A 19,235-nucleotide genomic window follows, 5' to 3' on the forward strand; every position below is an offset into this window, starting at 1 on the left:
GGTTTTGTAATCTACAGTACCCACAAACCATTCCCACCATAGAACTATATTTTCAGCCAAATTGCTGACGACTAGATCAGACACCCTCACACCCATATTAACAATACGAACACTTAAGGCACAGCCCAGAGCTCGCGAATTGGGACAGCTGTTGCGTGCTGCCGATAGACAAACCAACGAGAATCTGGTCATCCATATATCACTTAAGCAGTGAGGTTATTTACATTTAAATGAGATCAAAATTCTGAAATGTATAGCACGGAAATAATACACATATATTAACACAGCCAAGAACGGGTCTGGAATTGAGCAATGTCATTAACCGCACCAATGCAGTGCATAGTAACAGAACTTATAAGCCAAAAAAACGGCGAGCTGTGTTTGGTTGAGCTCCTAAAAAATGCTTCTGCTGCTAAAAAACCAGAAAGCAACTACAAAATGGTGAAATCTGAAACTACTTCCCTTGAACCTTACTTTTGGCTTTCTACTTTTTGAAATATGTGAAAATAGAGAGCTGCTTCACAGCTGTTTCAAGCAAGATAGAGAGAAGAGGTAGGTTTTATACTTGTTTTAACCAAACAGTTTTTCTACTACACATAGCTCACTGTAACTTTTTCACAGCTCCCAACAGCTTTTTTACAACTCAAGGCTAAACCAAACAGACCTAGGATAGCTAACAAAGTGAATGGGAGGGTAAACTCAGCAAAACATGGGTATCTATCCTCTATAAATGCACACACACGCGTACTGTTTACCACTAACTAGACTTCTTGCCCACACTTCGCTTCCTCTTTGACCTGTGTGCTGAAAAGTTCTCGCTGCTTCTCGATCTACGGCTCCCTGAATCAGAGCTCAAATCTCCACTGCTTGATTCTGAGGTACCCTCTTCAGTACCGCTGTGCCGCTTCCTTCTCCTGTCATCCTTTGTACTTCTACTTGACCTCTGATGCCAAGCTTCACTGTCTGGATGAGCATCCTCCTTCCTTCCCGACCTAGTGCCTTTACAGCTTGAACTCTGGTATCTATCTACATCCGAATCAACATCGCTATTTGTGGCTACCCACCGATCATGCTTTCGAGATTTCCCTCTTCCGCCATCTTTCTCATCATGATAATAATCTTCAATGTCACGTCTCGAGCGTCTTTTAGTGTTGTGCTCCTTTCCTGTTGGTTTTTGAGCTGTAGAGTGGTGTCTTTCAAGATTGTAGTACTCCGACGATCCCCTCCTGCTCCTTTTGGCATCATCATACTCGTACCTGCTAGTGGACTTCTCACCTGAAGAACCCTTCCTGATGTCTGTATCAGTGAAGTCTGAAGGCCAATCGGAATATCCAGGCTCCAAACTTCCACGCCTATCAGAACAGTGCTTCCTAGGCCTAGTTTTGTCATCTTTTTTCTCTCCATTACCATGATCACTTCTATGCCTTTCTTCATGCTTGTGCCTATGGGACTCACTGTCATTTTCCATGGTTGAAAATTGTCTGCCATTTGTATCTTCAACATCTCTCCTTCGGTGCTTATCTACTGATGAAGAATCTCTTCTATGTCGTTTGTACTCATAATTCATGCTGTGGCTACTATGTTCTTGCTTAGAGTGTGAATAATCTTGAGAGTGTCGTGTATGCACATCTTCGTCCCTAGATCCTCTTGAAACATATCTGTTGAACCAAAATCAAAATATTAAGCATAGCCCTTAGGTATAATAGAAGCTGACAGGTAAAATGATTAACTCATAATTTAGTACGTACCTATTGCTGGAAATTTTCAGTTTCTTCCTATCAGAGCCCTCTGAACTTTTAAAATTGGGGGTATCACTCTCCTTTTCATACATAGTATCAACTGAGGGGCCAAAAAGAGCAGTCATCTTCCTAATCCAGTATCTAGGAGGAGGGTTGTCCCAATCAGCCCACTCATAATCTCCTCCAGGATTGCGAAAACAGTGAATAAAATTACACGCAACTCCATGTGAACATGTCTGAAAGAGGACGACAAAAAATGCAGACTATATTAGCAGTTCTGAGCCTATTTCTCAAAACTTTGGGAGTATTCTCCTCTAACAAATATCAACACTTTAAACAAACTTCATATCTGTCATGAAATCAGACTAAATTGATTAAGGAGACAAAGCTACATCCCAAGTACCTTGTATCTTGACCTCATGTAGTCACCGCATATGGCAGCCTTCCATCTTGTCACGGCAACAAATTCACATGTTATCTAAACACATAAGAAAAATCCAGGTTCAGGTTATGCAAACAGTACCACGTGTAATCTAAGGGTGCAGGATGGAAGGATCCTTTGGTGTAAGCAAGGATTAATAACGACCCCCTCCCACACACCCAAACAAATACAGTTGGTCCAGTCGGATAAGATCTGCTTTTTCTGTTTCTCCACGTACAAGCTGACCTATAAGTTACAATTTTGTGGGGTGATACCAGACGTAACTTTTTTAGCATAACGTTTAGTGCCCGTTATCACCCCAAAAAAAATTAACTTAAAACTCAACTTAGTACACAAATTTTATAAAGGCATAGATTGAACCAACTAAAATAGTTTGGGGAGTAAAATAAACCAAAGATAGTTCAAGGGGTTCTACCAAAGATAGTTTAAGGGGTTATCCAGCCGGCTAAATTTCAGGGTAGTAATTTGTACTTTCTCCCTTAAGCTATAACAATTATGCTCACATAATACAAGAGGAATGAAACAAAGTAATTACCTGCTTTCCAGCAAAATAGCGTCCATTCATGCTGCTGTAGGCAAGAAGAGCTGAATCCAACGATTTATAGTGCACATAAACATTTCCTCGAAGATGGAAACATCCATTTCTACATACCTAACATATTAACTGGAATCATTTCGATAATTCTAATCAGATGAAAAGTTGTACATAAGCCTAAATTTGTGAAAATTGCAAAACAGTGTTCCAGCTCCCACAGGGAACCATCATTTAGAGTTAGAGGTGCCTATCTGATTCGTAGCGCTAAACAACTGTGAGTGGCTACAACTCTACAGCCCTTTTTATGAATTTGTGTCAAAATTTAACTTAGCCCATAGTAACAAGTGGGAATAGGATCGTGGTGTGCATTCTTCTAAGTAGGAAGATAAAAATAGAAAGAAGTCTAACAGTCAATCATATACATGGACAGCGAGGTGAGGTTAAAATGCTTAGCTAAGACTATGTTTGGATTCTTTACCAGGGACTTTTTAGCCTTGCTGAGAGAGAATGCTGAACAGGGACATGCATTTGGATAGTTGGTAAGCGTATCTTGAGGTCCGTGCTGGCAAAGGATTTACCATGCTATGGACAGAGAGTGAAATCTTCTCAACTTGCCTGGCAAAGGTTCCCTCACCCAGCATAGCAAGTTAAGGCAAACTAGCTTGGGAAGTGGGAACAGAATGCCCCCTAAGTCGAAGTTTGAACATATTCTAGTAGCAATAGCAGTGAACTACTAAAGTGAACCAGTCTCCTCATGTAGAGCTTAAGAAATACCGATTAACTATGATCAATTTAATTGTAAACGAATTCTCCAACTCTCCCTCACTAAGGCAACCACGACCCTAAGAAGATATCATAATCCTTTTAGAATTTAGAGAAACAATCATGTGAAGCAAACAAACTGAATGTAATGAATACAACAGTATGTGAAGCATTGGCTTAGGGAATCATGTTGTCTCAGGACAAAAGGAGGCACAAAGAACCTTGAAGTTCACAAGTTCACCAAATTTCAGAAATTCTGTATGTACATCTTCATAAAATTCTTCATAGCTTTGTTCAATCTCTTCATCTGTGAACTGGAAAATGTTAAAGAATAACTTATTAGTTTGTTTTCAAACTATTGAAGAAAACAAAAATCTTATTGCAATTCCCAATATCACTAAGAGTAGGAATATGAAATAAAATAAGGGGAAAGAGAGAACCAAAAGTAGAGGGTCGATTTAGTTCTAGTTTACAAACAGAACTCTTGTTTGCACAGAGGATTAAAATAGATTCACCTGTCACCCTAATGGTCATAAAGACATCCAATAAAAGAATACTCCTCAATGGTTCAACATTAAAAATTCCCAGATACTATCAAAATTGTCAAGGATCTACTTAATAAATGATACCCAAGACATGTACCAATTTTCAAATATTGGACACATTTCTAATAGCTATAGAAAAAAACATAAAAAAGCTCAGCAACATCAGCAAAACCATGATGATTTAGGATACATGAGCAGATCAAAGTTCAAGACGTCCTCAATCAAGTGAAATCAACTGGCCTGATCACTGTATGCCTCAAGTCGAAGTTCTGAAGATAACACGAAAGAACATGCAATCTGTCGCAAGTCTGAGAGTAGCCAGGGAAAACTTGGAACAAGAGTTATCTTGAGCAGTAGATTAAAAATCTTCAAATGGTTCCAAGCAGTCAGTTATTTATACTCATGGCTGCTTATAAAGGCTTACAAGCTTAAAGTGGAATACATGTTATTTTTTACATGAGCACGATTTAAGTATTGAACTATCACAACTTAAAATGGCACTGCCCATGAAACCAAAATTGAGTATCCTTAAACACAAATAAATAGTAGTTTAAGGATACAAAGTTATTCATTAGAGAATTTCCTCTAACAAACCTCAAGTCCTTCATCTTGATCCAAAGCAAGGCCTGGACCATTATACATGTTTTTCATTAGCAATGTGCTTGACTTATCAGGGTAAAAATGAACCCTACTGCAGCGCACTCCAAAGCGACAAGCCCCTGTCTTGAGGTGAAATGGACAATGGGCCTTATCCTATAGAAATAAAAGAAACAGGAAAAGCCAGAATGTCAAGGTAGAGAACAAGTTGTATTTTCTTTCTGTTGTAACAGAATATTCACAGGTCATTTCTGTCCTAATAGAAAGAGAAGAATGGAGCATGCCTGCTCTGTTCCAAAATTCGGTGTCTCTTGAGCAACTTTGTCAAGTACTTCTTGAGCAGACAAAGAAGGTTCTCTCCTCTGAGCAGCAAAAGCAACAGACTGTGGTGGGAGCGGATTTGATGTAGGTCTATCTTCCTGCAAGACATTTAGTGTAACCTTTATCAGCAGTATGTCAAAAAAAATGACCCACAAGCAGCCATAAGGAACAGAACCAATAGAAATTCATAACAGATAGAATTGTGACCTCTTGAACTGGCAGCTTTTCCTTGGACCCTTTTGGTACTTTAACCTTTTTCTTCTTCACAATGATCTCATTTCCTTTCCATATAATTTCTGCTGGGCCATCTTCAACATATTCCCATTCACTATCTTCTTCTGACTGGTTTCCTTGGTCATCTTTAGGCTGCAAGAGGGAAGTTGAATTTGTAATCAGATCGCTATGTTAGAATGTTTATACAACTTATTTTTTTCAAAACATGCACCAGTGAACTCAAAGACGTGCTGGCGGAAAAAAGGATTAACAGATGGATTAAGCTGCCAAAAACATATATACATCCAAATGCAGAATAAGAGTCTGCCGGCTTAAAAACTACCAAGGAGATTGGCACTTGCCTCTGACGATGACTACAGAAACTGACATCCTAGTTAGTAACAATGACTAGCCCAGCAAGCTCATCCCGGGATGCATCGATGCGAAATGGATGAATACGATTGTTCAGTAGAAGGAGCTAAGAAATTATGGGAAGTGCGCGGAGAGACAACCTCCTTTCGAGCAGAAGCCTCGGCAGCCCTGGCCTCCTCTTCGGCCGCAGCAGCCGCGGCCTTCTCCGCGGCGCGGGCAGCGGCAGCCTCGAGCCACCGACGCTCGGCGTCCTCGAAGGCGAGGCGCGCACGCTCGGACTCCGCAGCCGCCTCGGCCTCCTGGATCTCGAGGAGGCGGCGCTCCTCCTCGGGGTCGGTGGCCGCGGGCGCCTCCGCCTCGGCCGCCGCGCGCGCGCGCGCCGCGGCCTCCCTCCGCGCCCTCCGGCGGCGCTCCTTCTTCCGCTCCCTCCGCTTCTCCCTCCTTGTCAGCGCCGTCGCCGCCGCCTCCGGGGCACCATCGGCGGCGGCGGCGCCACCGCCCGCCGTTACGGCCGACGACATGGCGAGCGAGCTCCTCGATTCGGTGTCGCCGGAAGTGTCGTGCGCGATCGCATAGGCGTCTGGGTCGGGGTTCGCATACAAGTGGGCCTGGGCTTCTCGTCTTTCTTCAGCTGGGTCTCCTTTTTTTTCAGAACAGGTGGGCCTGTGTCTGGTACGGAGAGGTTGGAGCCCGTTGGGCCATTTAGAAATGGGACTCGTTGATGGCAACATGGGCCGGGCTCTGTTCATTAGCATCGTGATCCGATCCCCTCATCAATTAACAATGCTGCATCTTCCTCTCAAAAAGAAAAAAAAAACAATGCTGCATCTTGAAGCTGCAGCCGACAGCCCAAAACCTCTAAAAAAAAAGTGCAAATAAACATTCGCAATCTATTCGCTTGAGCTTATCGGTAGAATCTATCTTATCAGTCAAATAAACGAGCCCATAGTATGTTGTGTGGCATGCATCCTTCGCTGTATTACCACTGATGATCAAACTGCGAGGATCCATGGCATGGGTTTGTTTGGGACTTTGGGTGGCGTGGCTCTGCAGTTGACTTCTGGTGCCTGGCGTAGCCGTTGGGCTGCATAACGCGTGCTTGTCCGTGCGAAGCGGGAGGGATGCCGCGTCGTTTTCCGCAGTTTGCCTCCCGCCCACGCCTGCACCTGCACCTGCACGGCCCCAACTCCAGTCCTGGAAAAGAAAAAGTAGAAAACCATGCAACCAGTCACCTAGTAGACACAGTAAATAAATGGCCACGATCGCAATGTACATGTCAACACCCGAAGCAAAGCTCTATCTTACATTTTTGGGCGACAAGAAACCAGGATATTAGAGAAGACCATTGGTATCCTAATGCTACCTTATCTTACAGGAAATCTGTCCGAGCGAAGTAAAGAAAATATCTCCTCGGTCTTGAAAAGTACACGATTCTCACGTCTCGTTATTCAAGAAAATATTGGTACTTATAGTACTAGATAAGTATTATCTTTTCTCAAATACGCAAAAGATTTACGTATTATTACTATTAAAAAGGAAAAAATTTATAGTGTACACAACACGCATATAGCGCGCTAGATGGTCTAGCAACTGAACCAACCTAGCATACTTGATCCTAATCTAATATTACAAAATGGGACAACCATCGTGCGAACACAACCGCGTTCTACGGATCTTCCATGAAGAGCTCCCGCACAATACCAGATAAGTATTATTAAAGTGATTAAAAACATACTCATATATTCATAGTATATACTACTTACAAATATAAATTATTGATATTGTTTTTTTCTATAATTTTAATTAAATTAAAAGGGTTTGATTTGTCACATATCTATAATAATTATTATTTTTCAGTACTAGCAGAACCGGATAAACGCCACTTGAGTGAAGTGGCGCGTACAAACGTCTCGCGGCTGGCTTGTTCGCCAACTCGTCACGTTCTTCTCCTCCCAACCCTCTTTCTCTATTTGCCGTCCCAGTACAGTACCTGCAGGTTCCAACCCAGTCAGCTCCTCTTCCTCCTCCCCTCCAAGCCCACCCCCCACCCCCACCCGACCGATCCCCGCCGGTCCGCCCCGGGCGCCGCCGCTTCTCGCATTCGCGGCAGTCCTTCTCACCGCCCCCTTCCCGGCGCCTTCTGATCCGTGCTGTTCGTCCCCACGAAACTTGCTCCCTGTTGCCGCGGGCCCTCCTCACTCCCTCGCCGCCCTGATCTCAGCCCCGAGTCCCGACCGTGATCCGTCCGCACCCGCTCCATGCCCGGCAGCGTTGAATCCCTCCCCTGAATGCCGCTACCTCCAAATAGTTCTCCGCGTGCTGCTGGTTCTTGCGGATTGCGCTGTCAGGTCTACTTAGTGGAGACGGTGCTGCAGAGTGTCCTCCATTTTTTTTTCTCTCTCTCTCTCGCTCGCTTGCTCTGCTCTAAAGATTTCGAGAGCAGTTAGGTAGAGTATCTTCGATTCTCCCTGATATTGTTTTGTTTATTTCACAGTACTACGAAGTCTATGCGCTCGAGAAAAAATCGCTGGTAGTGACGGCATCAATTCTTGTGATGTTTATATTTGTGGCTAGGACACTCTCACTAGTGCTTATTCGTGTTTATTACTCGACCTTGTCCTTTTCCCTTCCGCGTGCTGGTATCAATTGATAAACTTGCGGTTGTTGTGATCTGGGGAGATCAGGAGTTTGTCTTGCCTTCTTGCCCTTGCTCTGCCAGTAGTAAGTGTCTGCCGTTTGGTTGATTAGAACTCCCAAGTGTTCGTCGGTCACATTTGTGTAGCTTTACTTCACTAGGATAAATAAGCTTTCCAAAATTCTTAGACCAGTTGGGACCAAAAGGTAGATTGTGTTGGCTATTTGCCGGTAGGGCATTGTGACTTGGCCATGTCTTGCACCTCTCCAGATCCACCAGACTACTGCTCAGCCGAGTCGCCTGAGCTCAAGCTGTACCAGGCCTTCATCTTCTCGGTGCCTGTCTTCTTTACGTTCGTCTTGCTTCTCTTCTTCTACCTCTTCTACCTGAGGCGGCGCAGGGCCAATTGGCAGTCCTTGCGGATGAGGACAAATAATTTGATACGGGGAGATAATGCCAGAGTAAGTCAGCCCCTCTTGTTCTTCTGATAAATTAGTTGGTTTCTCCAAGTTTGTTGGTATACTCAGGGTGTTAAACATTCTGTCTGTTTTGTGTTCGAAATCTGCATTTGTAGCTGGAGTGTGGTTTAAAGAAGGAGATGCGGGAAATGTTGCCAGTGGTTATCTTCAAAGAGAGTTTCTTGATCAGGGAGACACAGTCAGTGATTTACTTCTAAACTCTTGATCCAGTATTAGTAATATAGTAGCTTTGTTGTCCAGTTTCTGATTCTTTTACCAATCAAATAACTCAAGAGTCAAATTGGCAATGGATGGTAGCAGTCTAGTTCTGGCTACTAGAGGGGGAAAAACTATCCCAGTCTCTTTGCATAAGGAGATCAATAACCTCAATACTGGTACTGCTTGCCACTATTTAGATAATTTGATAGGTTGAAATCTTTCGTCAAATCCTGTCGGTGAAAGAATAATACAATGCCAATTGCCAATGCAGCGACAAATGGGGATCCTTCCAAACACAAGTCCTACCTTTCCACTATAGGCAGTGGTAGTGGTAGCAGTCAGTATGTAATAGCATGTTTGGGTTCAGATGTAGTTTGTGAGTTAATCTTTTGAATAGATGTTTTGGACATCTGAATACCTAAATCCTATATGAGGAAAAACCATGAATCATTTGGTAAAAGATACTTAGCCCCCCCCCCCCCCCCCCCTGTGTATGAAACACGCCTATGTGTGACCATTCTCCCTTGATATTAGTCATTACTGCCATTTGTCCCTGCATTGTTATTTCGTTAAGTTGTGTTTTCTTCTGAACACCTGACCATGGTTGACAGGTGCTCTGTCTGCCTAGCAGACTATCAACCGGATGAGCGGCTTCAGAAGATACCTCCTTGTGGACATACCTTCCATATCAGCTGCATCGACCACTGGCTCTCTACAAACACCACCTGCCCCCTTTGTCGAGTCTCGCTCCTTCCAGCCCCCAAAGCAACCAGCATTGATCTGGATTTGGAAGCACAAACTGCTGTAGAGGAGTCTCTGAATGTACATCACCACCAGGAGGGGCTTGTTGACGGCAACACACCACAGGAAGGTCAGGCAGCCGAAGGTGATGGAGTCGGCAGCGGTCAGGCTGAAGAGCCACACAGTGATGTGGCCGAACCATTGACGGTTACGGTGGTGGCTGAGCCTCAAGTTGACACTGAAGGTTCACCAAGTACAACCTGCCAAACTGTTAAAGCAAAGAAATAAGTATAGCTATTGATGTATTACTATTAGCATTGTATGTTTAGCTGATCAGGAAGGATAAACGCATAAAGATTGCCATTAATGTTGTGCTACCCATTTTCTTGGGAGAAAGTAAGAGTTTAGTGCTGGAGAAATATTATTGATACATACTTAACATAACTGAGATAGTAGTAGTACTAGTGACCTGTTTTTCATTTGGTAAACCATACTGTCAAATAATATGTGTTCATTTTCAAACGCCCTGGGATTCATGACCTGGCAGATATGCTTATTGGAATTTATACAACCTACTAAAAGCTCATCAAAGCTCCTGTAAACTAGCACTGTGGTAATAATATAAGTGTACTCACATCAGTCATGCCTCAAAAGAGGCCTATCCAATTGTGCATGCAGCATGCTCGACTGGGTCAGGAGCATCACAAATGCAGTGTGCAAATGCAATGATGGAATGGCATAGCCCCAACAAGGTTGAGTGTGCACACCAAAAAAGCAAACACATTGGCTACAGCCCCCAAGCAGCAGCAGCAGCAAAACAACCACCGTGACATCGACGCGAACACTCTAACCACCGCACGCCAAGATGCCATCACCATCCAACTGATTCTGCACTTGTGCTGGTAGTGTACACGCATGATTACATGGTAGCACTAGGCGTCTAGGCGCTAGCACAAAAGGACTGCTTGCCAACAACAGGCACTCAACTCAAGCATCGAAACATACCTGCATCTCATGTGTGCTGCTTTTGTAGCAGGGAAGAAACTATGTAGCAGGGAAGAAACTATGGACCATGCTAATTTAAGTTCTTCATGCCAGTATGTATCGGAGGTCTGCCATGAGATGAAAAGGTATTTTGGCCTCACACTGAATATAAAGTATCTGGTTTGAATCAAGCAGTGGTTATTTGATTTCTTAGATGGTGCATCTGATAACCAAAAGATCGCTTAGCAACTCAGTTTGTTAAAACTCACTTGGCAAATCTATAGTTTTGCCAAGTTTCAAAACCAAATGCCAAGTGAAAAAAGAAGCCTTCTCCAACAGTTTGCTATTTGGGCTTGGTAAAAGAACTTGACATCCTAGGATTTTTGCCAAAATCACAAAATTGAGCCCCCAACAAGTTGGCAAAACTAGTTGGCAAATTGGAATACATGTGATGCCAAGCGATGGAGGACTTGGCATATTTGCCAAGTGAAGGAGAAATTTTGCCAACCTCACGAAATTACCAAGTAGTTTTGCCAACTTGTTGGAGACTGTTTTTTGTGGTTTTGACAAAAATCTTAGGATGTCAAGTACTTTTAGCAAACTGTTGAAGTTGCTCTCCTTCTGCTTGGCATATTTGGGAGGCAAGCAACGCAATGGTGAAAACTGAGTTCATCCCAAGGTAATTGCAGAAAAGGTGGTAGCTTATACACAGATGTCTTTGCTGCGCATATCTAAAATACCAACATCATATAGGTGTAAATCTTATTACTCTGTCTAAAAATAGATTCCACCGCCAAAAAAAGTACGGCTTATAAGACAAGCGGCCTTGTTAAAGAAAATAAACGCTTCTATCAGAATTCAGAAGGTCTCTCTGAGCCTCTGGCCATTCGCTTGTCTTATACATCTTGTGTCCCAGTATATAAGACATGACTACCTCTAGTTCAAAGATTAAGAACACATTTAATTCTTTCTCTCAACACTAGGCACGCCTTATATTATGGGACACGAACAAAAAGTAGTTACGCCTTAGTATATGTTAGGATAGAGGGAGTAAACTGTTTTTTTTTTCTGCCAGCCAATAGTGATTTTCTCTCACAATAAATCAGTGAACAGTACTTTTTGCCATGAATTTTCAGATAAGCAAACAAGGCACTCCTTACACCACATCATCATTCACTCCTCTTGCTGCTGCATACAATTAAGTGTCCACTCAAGCACTCACAAATGGTTTTTTTTTTGAAACCACTCACAAATGGTTTTAGTAATAGATGCAGTTATCATGCACGCATACTGCTAGCATTATTCTCTCACGTTACTTTCTCTTTTTCTCTTCGAGAACAAACTAACTACTAATAATCAAGTTATATATAGATAACTCGATAGACTATAGTGCGGTCATATTTATATTCATCTTTCATTCCACAACAACGTGCGGGGTTTGAAAGGCCATGTTGTCCACCCTATTCGCAAATGACACGATCAAAGGTGGACGAATTTTGTAAAAAAAAAAAAGAAAAGAAAAGAAAGAAGCTTAGGTCCCCATATCAGTTTCAGTTTTTTTTTCCCATCCCTATGATGTGAGTGAGCAGCACAGAGTCTGCCATTCTTGTCCATTTTCAGTGACTTGGATTGTGCCACATGGGCAGAAGTTATTGGACACTCAAAGAGAATGGTGAAAATCAAGTGCCTCTTACAAGTTACTCCCTCTGTGAGTCAATTTCTAGAGTTGTCATAAGTCAAACTTTTTAAACTTTGATCAAATTTCTAGAAAAAAATGCTAAGATTTATAGTATCAAATTAGTATTATTAGATTCATCATAGAATATATTTTCATATAATGTGTATTTTATATTATAGATGTTGTTACTCTTTTCTATAAAGTTAGTCAAACTTTAAAAAATTTGACTGGCACGGATCCTAGGAATTGATTCTTTCGGGGACGGAGGGAGTACAACAAAACCCTCAAAATCAACTCTCTCTGCTCCCCTACAATGTTTGCATTCCGGGTCTACGCCCTCAAATCTTTCTCAGCCCCTGCTTTAGTAAACAGATGCCCTAGTCCTCTCGTGCGCGAGGCTTTAAGCAAGCTACGGGCCCCAAGCCATCATTCCGATGAGCCTTCCTCCGGAAGACCGGAACGGAGACCCGTAGAAAGACCATGAGGTTGAGGTACATAGCCATCGCCAGTCGCCATCACGAGGCGCATGCCTCTCCCACGCAGGCAGAGCACAAAGCAGAAAGGGCCTCACCCGCATCAGCATCACGCCAAACCAGACATCCCAGGCATTGCAGATGAGTCACTGGTTCATATATGTACAGAATACAGATGCCTTGTACAGGAGGGCAGACTGACATATAGACAGCACCAAGAAAGCACAAATGCCGGGCGGTGGCAGCAATGTTCCAACCGAAAGCACACACGACACCCAGCAAGGCAGCACGCGCCGAAAAGAGCATGCCGTTGGAACAAGCAGAGACATTTTTGCACCAGAGCATCTGATACCACCAAGCCGGGATTAAAATGCAGATGCTGGGGGGAAATAGCAGCTACGAAGGATGCTATATAGGAGTGAGTATATGTAGCAAGCAACATGACCGATGATATACATATACTACTACTGCTACTACCAAAATAGTTGTCTACATAAGTCCTATTTACTAGAGGTGAGAGGGGCGGCCTGCCGACGGCACGGCCAGTGAGACGGCAGCAGTCAGTGGCAGTCTCCAAAACCAAAGTACCCGGCAATAAGCCATGCCTCCTACCAAACACGGCAAACAAAACACGGGTGCCACACACGGAATGGTAATGCATTCCCTCACAGCCATTCCTTGCGGGTAAAGGACCACGCTGGTCCAAGCCGTTCCAGACCGAGGCAGATGATGCAGGGCAGCGTCCTTTGGGCCCGCGAAGCAACAAAACAGAATAACTCTTAGCAGTCTCAAGGAGCATGGGCATTGCCTCCCATGACCAACATCCAAGAGGAGAAGAAAAGATAGGGCCAAGTTAGCATTCATCAATCCTTATCAGCAGCAACGGGAGCATTGCTGTTTGTGTCACTCTGTGGCATGTCAGATTCCGGTGACAATTTGTTTGGGTCTGGCTTGATGGTGTCACCAATGACTGGCAGCTTCGCTTTGGGAGTCAAAGATTTGGCCTCCTCGTAAGAGTAAATATATATCCTTTTTACCATCCTGCAAAATTCACTGCAACAAAAGAAAGAAAAATCCCAAGTTAAATCAGTGACAAAGTTAAGGACTTTCAAAAGTTCCATCACGAACGAATCTAGTGCAAAGGGACAAGGGTACATACTTCCATGGATCGTCCCCGACCAGCATCATGTCATCCTCATCATCTGTGTAAACAACCTTCCATTTCCTGAGGTTGGCAGAAAGCTCTCCATGGATATCAAACATCTCCTCCAACTTGCGGTGAAGATCATCATACCCATCTAACCTCGTCAAGTCCACTGCCCTGCCAACCGCCATTCCTTGCATGATTACCTGCAGGGACCACAGTTATTAGATACACTCACATCACCATAAAAGATGCAGGTCCAAATGCTCATAACCTATATCACCTTGGTGCAGCTCCTGACTTGTCGGCTCTCTGTTTCATTAGGAGAGCGCTCACTGCTTGCCGCTGGGGCATCCGTTTTGTTGGCATGGGATGGTTGTGACAGCTGATCAGATTCAACATCTACTGAGAGAGCAGGTGGTGGATCCTGACCAACACTAGCAACAGTAACCACTGGTGATACTGCAGAACCTATCTCAATACCAAACAATCTGCAGCCAGAAGTAGCAGATTCTTGCTTCTTTTCAGTAGGAGCTTTGTTAATGCTAGCAGAGTAGGATTCAGTTCTTGTCTCTCTCATTGTCCAGTACAAATGATTGTTGTTTGGAGTAGAACGCTCATTCTTTGAATTGAATCCTACATTCAACGATGACGAGAAGATTGAATTGGGGTTTGAATGGTATAATTCCTGAGTTCGCTGCAGTCCTGAAAATGAGAAAGCTTGGGCAGGCTCAGCTGGGGATTTCCAAAAACCTAAGATGGCATAGAAGAGAATCAGGAGATTAGGTCTGCAAGCCAGCCAATATGTGAACAGAACAGTTGAAAACATAAGGTCTCTGTCCCTATAGTAAGTATCACCGTCATAAGCAGAGGTATAATTTGGCACATCAGCTCAGCAACCACATACCAAAAACTGGAGGAAGTTCTGGAGCAATGGAAGGTGAAGCAGGAGGCCGCGCACGCTTATTCCGTAAAGGAGGTTGAGGTGGTTGTGGATTAGTTGCATCAAGGGGTTCTAGTTCCCATGGTGAAACTCTATCTGGACGCAGAATAGCAGAAGGCTCGTCCCATTGGACCTGTCAGTAGTGAGAGCATGGCTTGAGGTCTTGGAAAACACATATGAATTGTAACAATATTTCAGAGGCAAATGCAAAGTAAAAGTGGAATTGTAACCACAAATAGAAAAATATTGATTACCTTCAAAGATCTCCACTCAGAGTTAGCCCACGGAGATGTTGAGTTAGCTGGCATGCTTCCCAGACCAATAATTGTCCCACTGAATCTGTAAACAATAAAGGAAGAATGTTATAATAGGCACACCTCTGAAATCTATTACAAAATAACAATTTATGGAATATAAAATGTAGAATACCTTCTTTCAGGAGATTCGTCACCCTCAAATCTCATTTTAAACCTCATACCAACAGACATCTTGTGATTCTTAGCTTCAAGGTACTTGTTTACACTAACGACAAATTCTGATCGACTTGTTCTGGACCAAAGTAGATGGACAATGTAAGTTTCAGAAGTACAAGTTTACGAACAACGCATTTCCACATGTCAAACCAAATAGGACAGTATAATTTGAGTGCAAGAAACAACACAACTAATGTGAACAAAGAAAACTGTCTCATGTGTGAAGCTGGATAGGCACCAAAGCCACCCACCCACCACACCCACCCTTAGTCACCGCGGAACGGGAACGATGCAGCGTTCCTCATTCCGGGAACGAGCGTTCGGGACGGGAACGCGGGAACGAAATCGTTCCCACAGTGTAAAAATTGCATCTAAAACATCGTTCCCGTTCCCGGTTCGTTGTTCCTCGATCCGTCGTTCCGGGAACTCCGGTGACTAAGCACCCACCACCACAGGAAAATCAATACTTGATCACAGCACAGTTAGTTCATGTACAAAGTATAGTACACCCAACAAAAGGTATTGTCTTGAGTAAAGAAAGGATTCCAAGAAGGAAGTTTTAATATAAAATGTATCAAACCTGGGTTTGTAGAAAACAGAAAAGAGAGTTCCAGTGGAGATGGCATGAGATGCAGTTGCAAGGACTCCAAGATGCATGCTGTGGCTTGAGATAACCGAAGATGGCATGTTGTTTAGTTGCCTCATGAGCCTCCTCACCCCGACTCGCAGCTCTCCATTCTCACCTCTGTTAGATGAAGAATAGTTAGCAGGTTGATTCAAAAATTCAGCAGAGCCAGGAAACAGATGCAAATGTGCAAGACAGCTTCAACATGCAATTCTGTCACACCTCAAAAAGATAAACGCGTCACCAGCAACCAATCTTTTCGAGCTAACAAAAACACTCCAGCCTGTCGTAAGTAGATGCCTCCTTGGTTGCCCTGAAAGAAACAGGAAATACTTTAAGAGTCATTGTAACCTAAATCATTATGAAAGCATCATTGTTTGTGATCAAAATAATTACAGGAAATTTGTTTTTGAATCAGGGGAACTAAGTTCATTCAAAATTAACGCCACATCAGAACATACTAGGAAACTAAAAGTAGGTTGAACTGGTACATTGAGATCAGAAACTAACCTCGAAAGATGTGACGGAAATGCCATTCATTTCCATGGAGATCTTTAGCCACCAGTTCTTGCCATGGTGGATTCTGAGTCATGTCCTACAAACAAAAATCATCCCATTTAAAAGGCCATAACTCAAATATTACGCCTAGGTATGTTATACATTATGACGCTAACCAGTTGGGGCAGACATTCTTCAGCATGCCTCCTGAGGACAGAGAATCCACCATGGGTACTTGTATCTGAAGCAGTCAAGGTCTTGCAGAAGGAATGGACGTTGCATCTTTCAGGCTCGGGTGGCTCAGCATCTGGGCTGGTGGGCTCATTTTGCTAGTTTGGTGAATTAGGAAAATAAGTCAACACATTCACATGCAATACTGACTATGCAATATACTTAGAGAAGTTGATTGCAAAAAGGAAAGATCATGATGTGAGATACAGTACTATAATGCACAAACAAAGAAACAGACCATAACGCAATGAGACGATTCAGATCGACAAGAAATTATATAAGTGAACCTACTCACCTCTGCTTCGGGTTGTAGCATAATCTGAGCATAAACTTCATCGGAATCAGTTTCAGCCTGCATTCCAGAGGTAAGGCAATTGTCATTTCAGTGAAGTTTGCATAAGGGGGACTATGCAAACCAAAAGGAACAGAGGACTTACTCTAAGTTCTACATTGACCACCTTGCAGAGGATCTTGGGTGGTAGATTAAACAGAGGTAAGTGCTGATCAAGTTGTTGATCTGTAGATGCTTCAAGCTATAGAAAGATGCTCGATCGTCAGTTTAATGACAAGAGTACATAAAAATAGTGGAATTAATACAGAACTGACCACTGTCATTTTAACATATGGAGCAGGAAATATTATTAAAATACTAATAGCTATAGAACACAGAACACAGATAAGCATTCAATTCCTAAATTGTGGCACATTACTACAGGATATACCTGTTCCATATGACCCTGCGGGAAGTAGTAAACCAGCTCGCCTTGGCGAGGCACTGTGACCAACGGCCCAGCACAAGCATGCCAGAGTTCCCTGAACAGAGCATCGCCAGCACTCCCTATACAAAGGAATTTGATTTGATTAAGGAGAAATGTTCATGAGAAGTTGAGAACAAGGCATACATGGAACTGTAGTGATTTCTTAGCCTTTTATTACAAAAAAAAAGCATAAGAAGTCTACTTTTATGATGAATTAATTGAGTAACAATGACACGATCCTAATGTAGCAACATGCACACAGATCCATAAAAAAGATCATAATTGTTTATAGGAAATGCTTCACATTAAAGCCATTTGTACAACTCTGCTACAACCAGATGTTTTGAGCCCCCTTTGATTTGAAGTAAATAACCACCTATGTATTTCACAAAGTTGAGAAAACCATACAAATTGTACGGCAGGATGCACTGTAACTACTAATTTGACACAAATAAGTTTACAGATCCACAACTATTTTTTCCCCTAAGCCCAATTTCCCAGATCCTGTTCCGTATAATTTACTGCAAAAGAACAGCGAAATTGCAAATTGTGGGGCAAAGCAGTCAAAACAACAATCCTATAACATATACAAGAATTAAGGGCCATCTATGTTGACATGTTGTAGAAACAATTGTTACCTAAGCATGGAAATTTTACAACGGAAGGCCCTGTGTTTACTAATAACTAGAAATGGAAATCGGTTTCCAGATCCACGATTAATAAACAATTATACATTCCCCGCCCCAAATTTCACAGGTGCAATTGATGCATGCATAAAAACGACAGACTGTGCCCATTAATTAAGCAGCCAGACCAGCAAAAATGCAAATTCACCCACGAATCGGTCAAAAAGCAACAGACTGCACCACAAATGGCAAAGTTAAGAAGAATAGCATTCCCGCCTATGGAAAAAAATGCACAGCCGTCCCAAATTGTACCGAATTCCATACTTCGCTCTCTTCTCCCTCACACGAGGGGTCAACTACTCAGCTCCCTGAGTCCACGTTCCTCTGGACCTCTCTACCCTCTCATCGATTCAGCTCCAACCCACCCACCAGCTCAGCAGATATCACCACACAAAGGCCTAGCCGAAGCACAGGCCGAGAGAGAAAAAAACACAGAGAGAGAGAGAATGGAAGGGAGCAGCCAGCGCGAAGGAAACGGAACCTGGGCCGCGCGCCACGCCGGCGTCCGCCATCTCCGCTGGCCTCCGAGACGAGCCGCGAGCAGAATTCAGCTGGAGAGCACCGAGCCACGCCCCGATCTGGTCACCCCATGCCGAGCTCCGCAGATCTGCGCGCGCAGCAGCAGCGAGGTAGCCGTTAGAGGTTAGAACCCCCCCTGAACCCGCGTAATTCAGGGCAGCGGAGGAGCCGGAGCGCGGGAAGAGAGAGAGAGGATCTTACTCTCAGGAGCAGGGGAGGTCGTCGCACGTGGCTGCTGCGGACGGGAGCCGAGGCTCGGCGGAAGGAGGGTGGTGACGGCGGCAGGCCGGAGGGCGGCCGAGGATCAGGAGGGGGAGGCGGGAGGACGAGGCGTGAGGCGGGGAGCTCGTGAGGGAGCGCTCGCGCGCCTATGCTTTGCTGCTCCGGGCGGGTTGGTCTGGTTGTCCTGCCTGGCCTGGAGTCGAGGTGGTGGAGGCGCTGGTTTTTTTACTAGCCGCAGCCCGCAGCGGTGGTAGTAGTAGTGGTAGCGCGAACGGAGAAGCGACGGACAGCGCGGCACGGCAGGGGCAGGGCAGAGGAGGGGGAGCCGGGCCGGGAGGGCAGGCAGCGCGGTGCGGGCGGGGCGCGGGTGGGTGGCCCGGCGTGCTCGGCACAGGGACAGCGCGGTACAGTACAGCACCCCG

General features: G+C 44.0%; 3 protein-coding genes across 4 annotated transcripts; 1 reads left to right on the forward strand and 2 right to left on the reverse strand.

Moving 5' to 3' along the window:
- LOC8064276 (zinc finger CCCH domain-containing protein 16) lies at positions 262 to 6,123 on the reverse strand. 2 transcript variants are annotated; one of them, XM_021458535.1, is made up of 10 exons: positions 5,667 to 6,123; positions 5,149 to 5,307; positions 4,905 to 5,039; positions 4,618 to 4,776; positions 4,264 to 4,320; positions 3,700 to 3,792; positions 2,717 to 2,833; positions 2,143 to 2,217; positions 1,749 to 1,975; positions 262 to 1,658 (listed from the first exon to the last, which is right to left on the reverse strand). In XM_021458535.1, the coding sequence occupies exons 1-10, from the start codon at positions 6,045 to 6,047 to the stop codon at positions 758 to 760; spliced, it is 2,304 nt and encodes a 767-aa protein (XP_021314210.1). In that variant the 5' UTR covers positions 6,048 to 6,123; the 3' UTR covers positions 262 to 757. The 2 variants fall into 2 exon arrangements, with proteins under 2 accessions (XP_021314210.1, XP_002453991.2); XM_002453946.2 differs by lacking the exon at positions 4,264 to 4,320.
- Positions 7,467 to 10,067, forward strand: LOC8068887 (RING-H2 finger protein ATL58). Its single transcript, XM_002452229.2, has 3 exons — positions 7,467 to 8,622; positions 8,736 to 8,818; positions 9,450 to 10,067. Exons 1-3 carry the CDS (start codon positions 8,413 to 8,415, stop codon positions 9,865 to 9,867), a joined length of 711 nt encoding a protein of 236 aa, XP_002452274.1. The 5' UTR covers positions 7,467 to 8,412; the 3' UTR covers positions 9,868 to 10,067.
- LOC8068888 (auxin response factor 7) lies at positions 12,850 to 19,034 on the reverse strand. Its single transcript, XM_002453947.2, has 15 exons — positions 18,793 to 19,034; positions 18,554 to 18,679; positions 17,351 to 17,466; positions 17,066 to 17,161; positions 16,924 to 16,980; positions 16,574 to 16,726; positions 16,410 to 16,494; positions 16,122 to 16,212; positions 15,855 to 16,019; positions 15,231 to 15,350; positions 15,056 to 15,140; positions 14,766 to 14,934; positions 14,142 to 14,611; positions 13,874 to 14,064; positions 12,850 to 13,767 (listed from the first exon to the last, which is right to left on the reverse strand). Exons 2-15 carry the CDS (start codon positions 18,582 to 18,584, stop codon positions 13,578 to 13,580), a joined length of 2,019 nt encoding a protein of 672 aa, XP_002453992.1. The 5' UTR covers positions 18,585 to 18,679; positions 18,793 to 19,034; the 3' UTR covers positions 12,850 to 13,577.

This window comes from Sorghum bicolor, chromosome 4 (assembly GCF_000003195.3).
Source record: "Sorghum bicolor cultivar BTx623 chromosome 4, Sorghum_bicolor_NCBIv3, whole genome shotgun sequence".
Lineage (NCBI taxonomy): Eukaryota > Viridiplantae > Streptophyta > Magnoliopsida > Poales > Poaceae > Sorghum > Sorghum bicolor.

Excerpts from the sequence above, each read along its gene's own strand:
- LOC8064276 (XM_021458535.1), bottom strand. The coding sequence starts at position 6,047 with ATGTCGTCGGCCGTAACGGCGGGCGGTGGCGCCGCCGCCGCCGATGGT. Across the intron at positions 5,040-5,148 it reads AAAAGCTGCCAGTTCAAGAG|GAAGATAGACCTACATCAAA; the intron begins GTCACAATTCTA and ends AATGTCTTGCAG. Across the intron at positions 1,976-2,142 it reads ACATGAGGTCAAGATACAAG|ACATGTTCACATGGAGTTGC; the intron begins GTACTTGGGATG and ends GTCCTCTTTCAG.
- LOC8068887 (XM_002452229.2), top strand. The coding sequence starts at position 8,413 with ATGTCTTGCACCTCTCCAGATCCACCAGACTACTGCTCAGCCGAGTCG. Across the intron at positions 8,623-8,735 it reads TACGGGGAGATAATGCCAGA|CTGGAGTGTGGTTTAAAGAA; the intron begins GTAAGTCAGCCC and ends CTGCATTTGTAG. Across the intron at positions 8,819-9,449 it reads TTCTTGATCAGGGAGACACA|GTGCTCTGTCTGCCTAGCAG; the intron begins GTCAGTGATTTA and ends CATGGTTGACAG.
- LOC8068888 (XM_002453947.2), bottom strand. The coding sequence starts at position 18,584 with ATGGCGGACGCCGGCGTGGCGCGCGGCCCAG. Across the intron at positions 16,020-16,121 it reads GACGCGTTTATCTTTTTGAG|AGGTGAGAATGGAGAGCTGC; the intron begins GTGTGACAGAAT and ends TTCATCTAACAG. Across the intron at positions 15,141-15,230 it reads GACGAATCTCCTGAAAGAAG|ATTCAGTGGGACAATTATTG; the intron begins GTATTCTACATT and ends TATTGTTTACAG.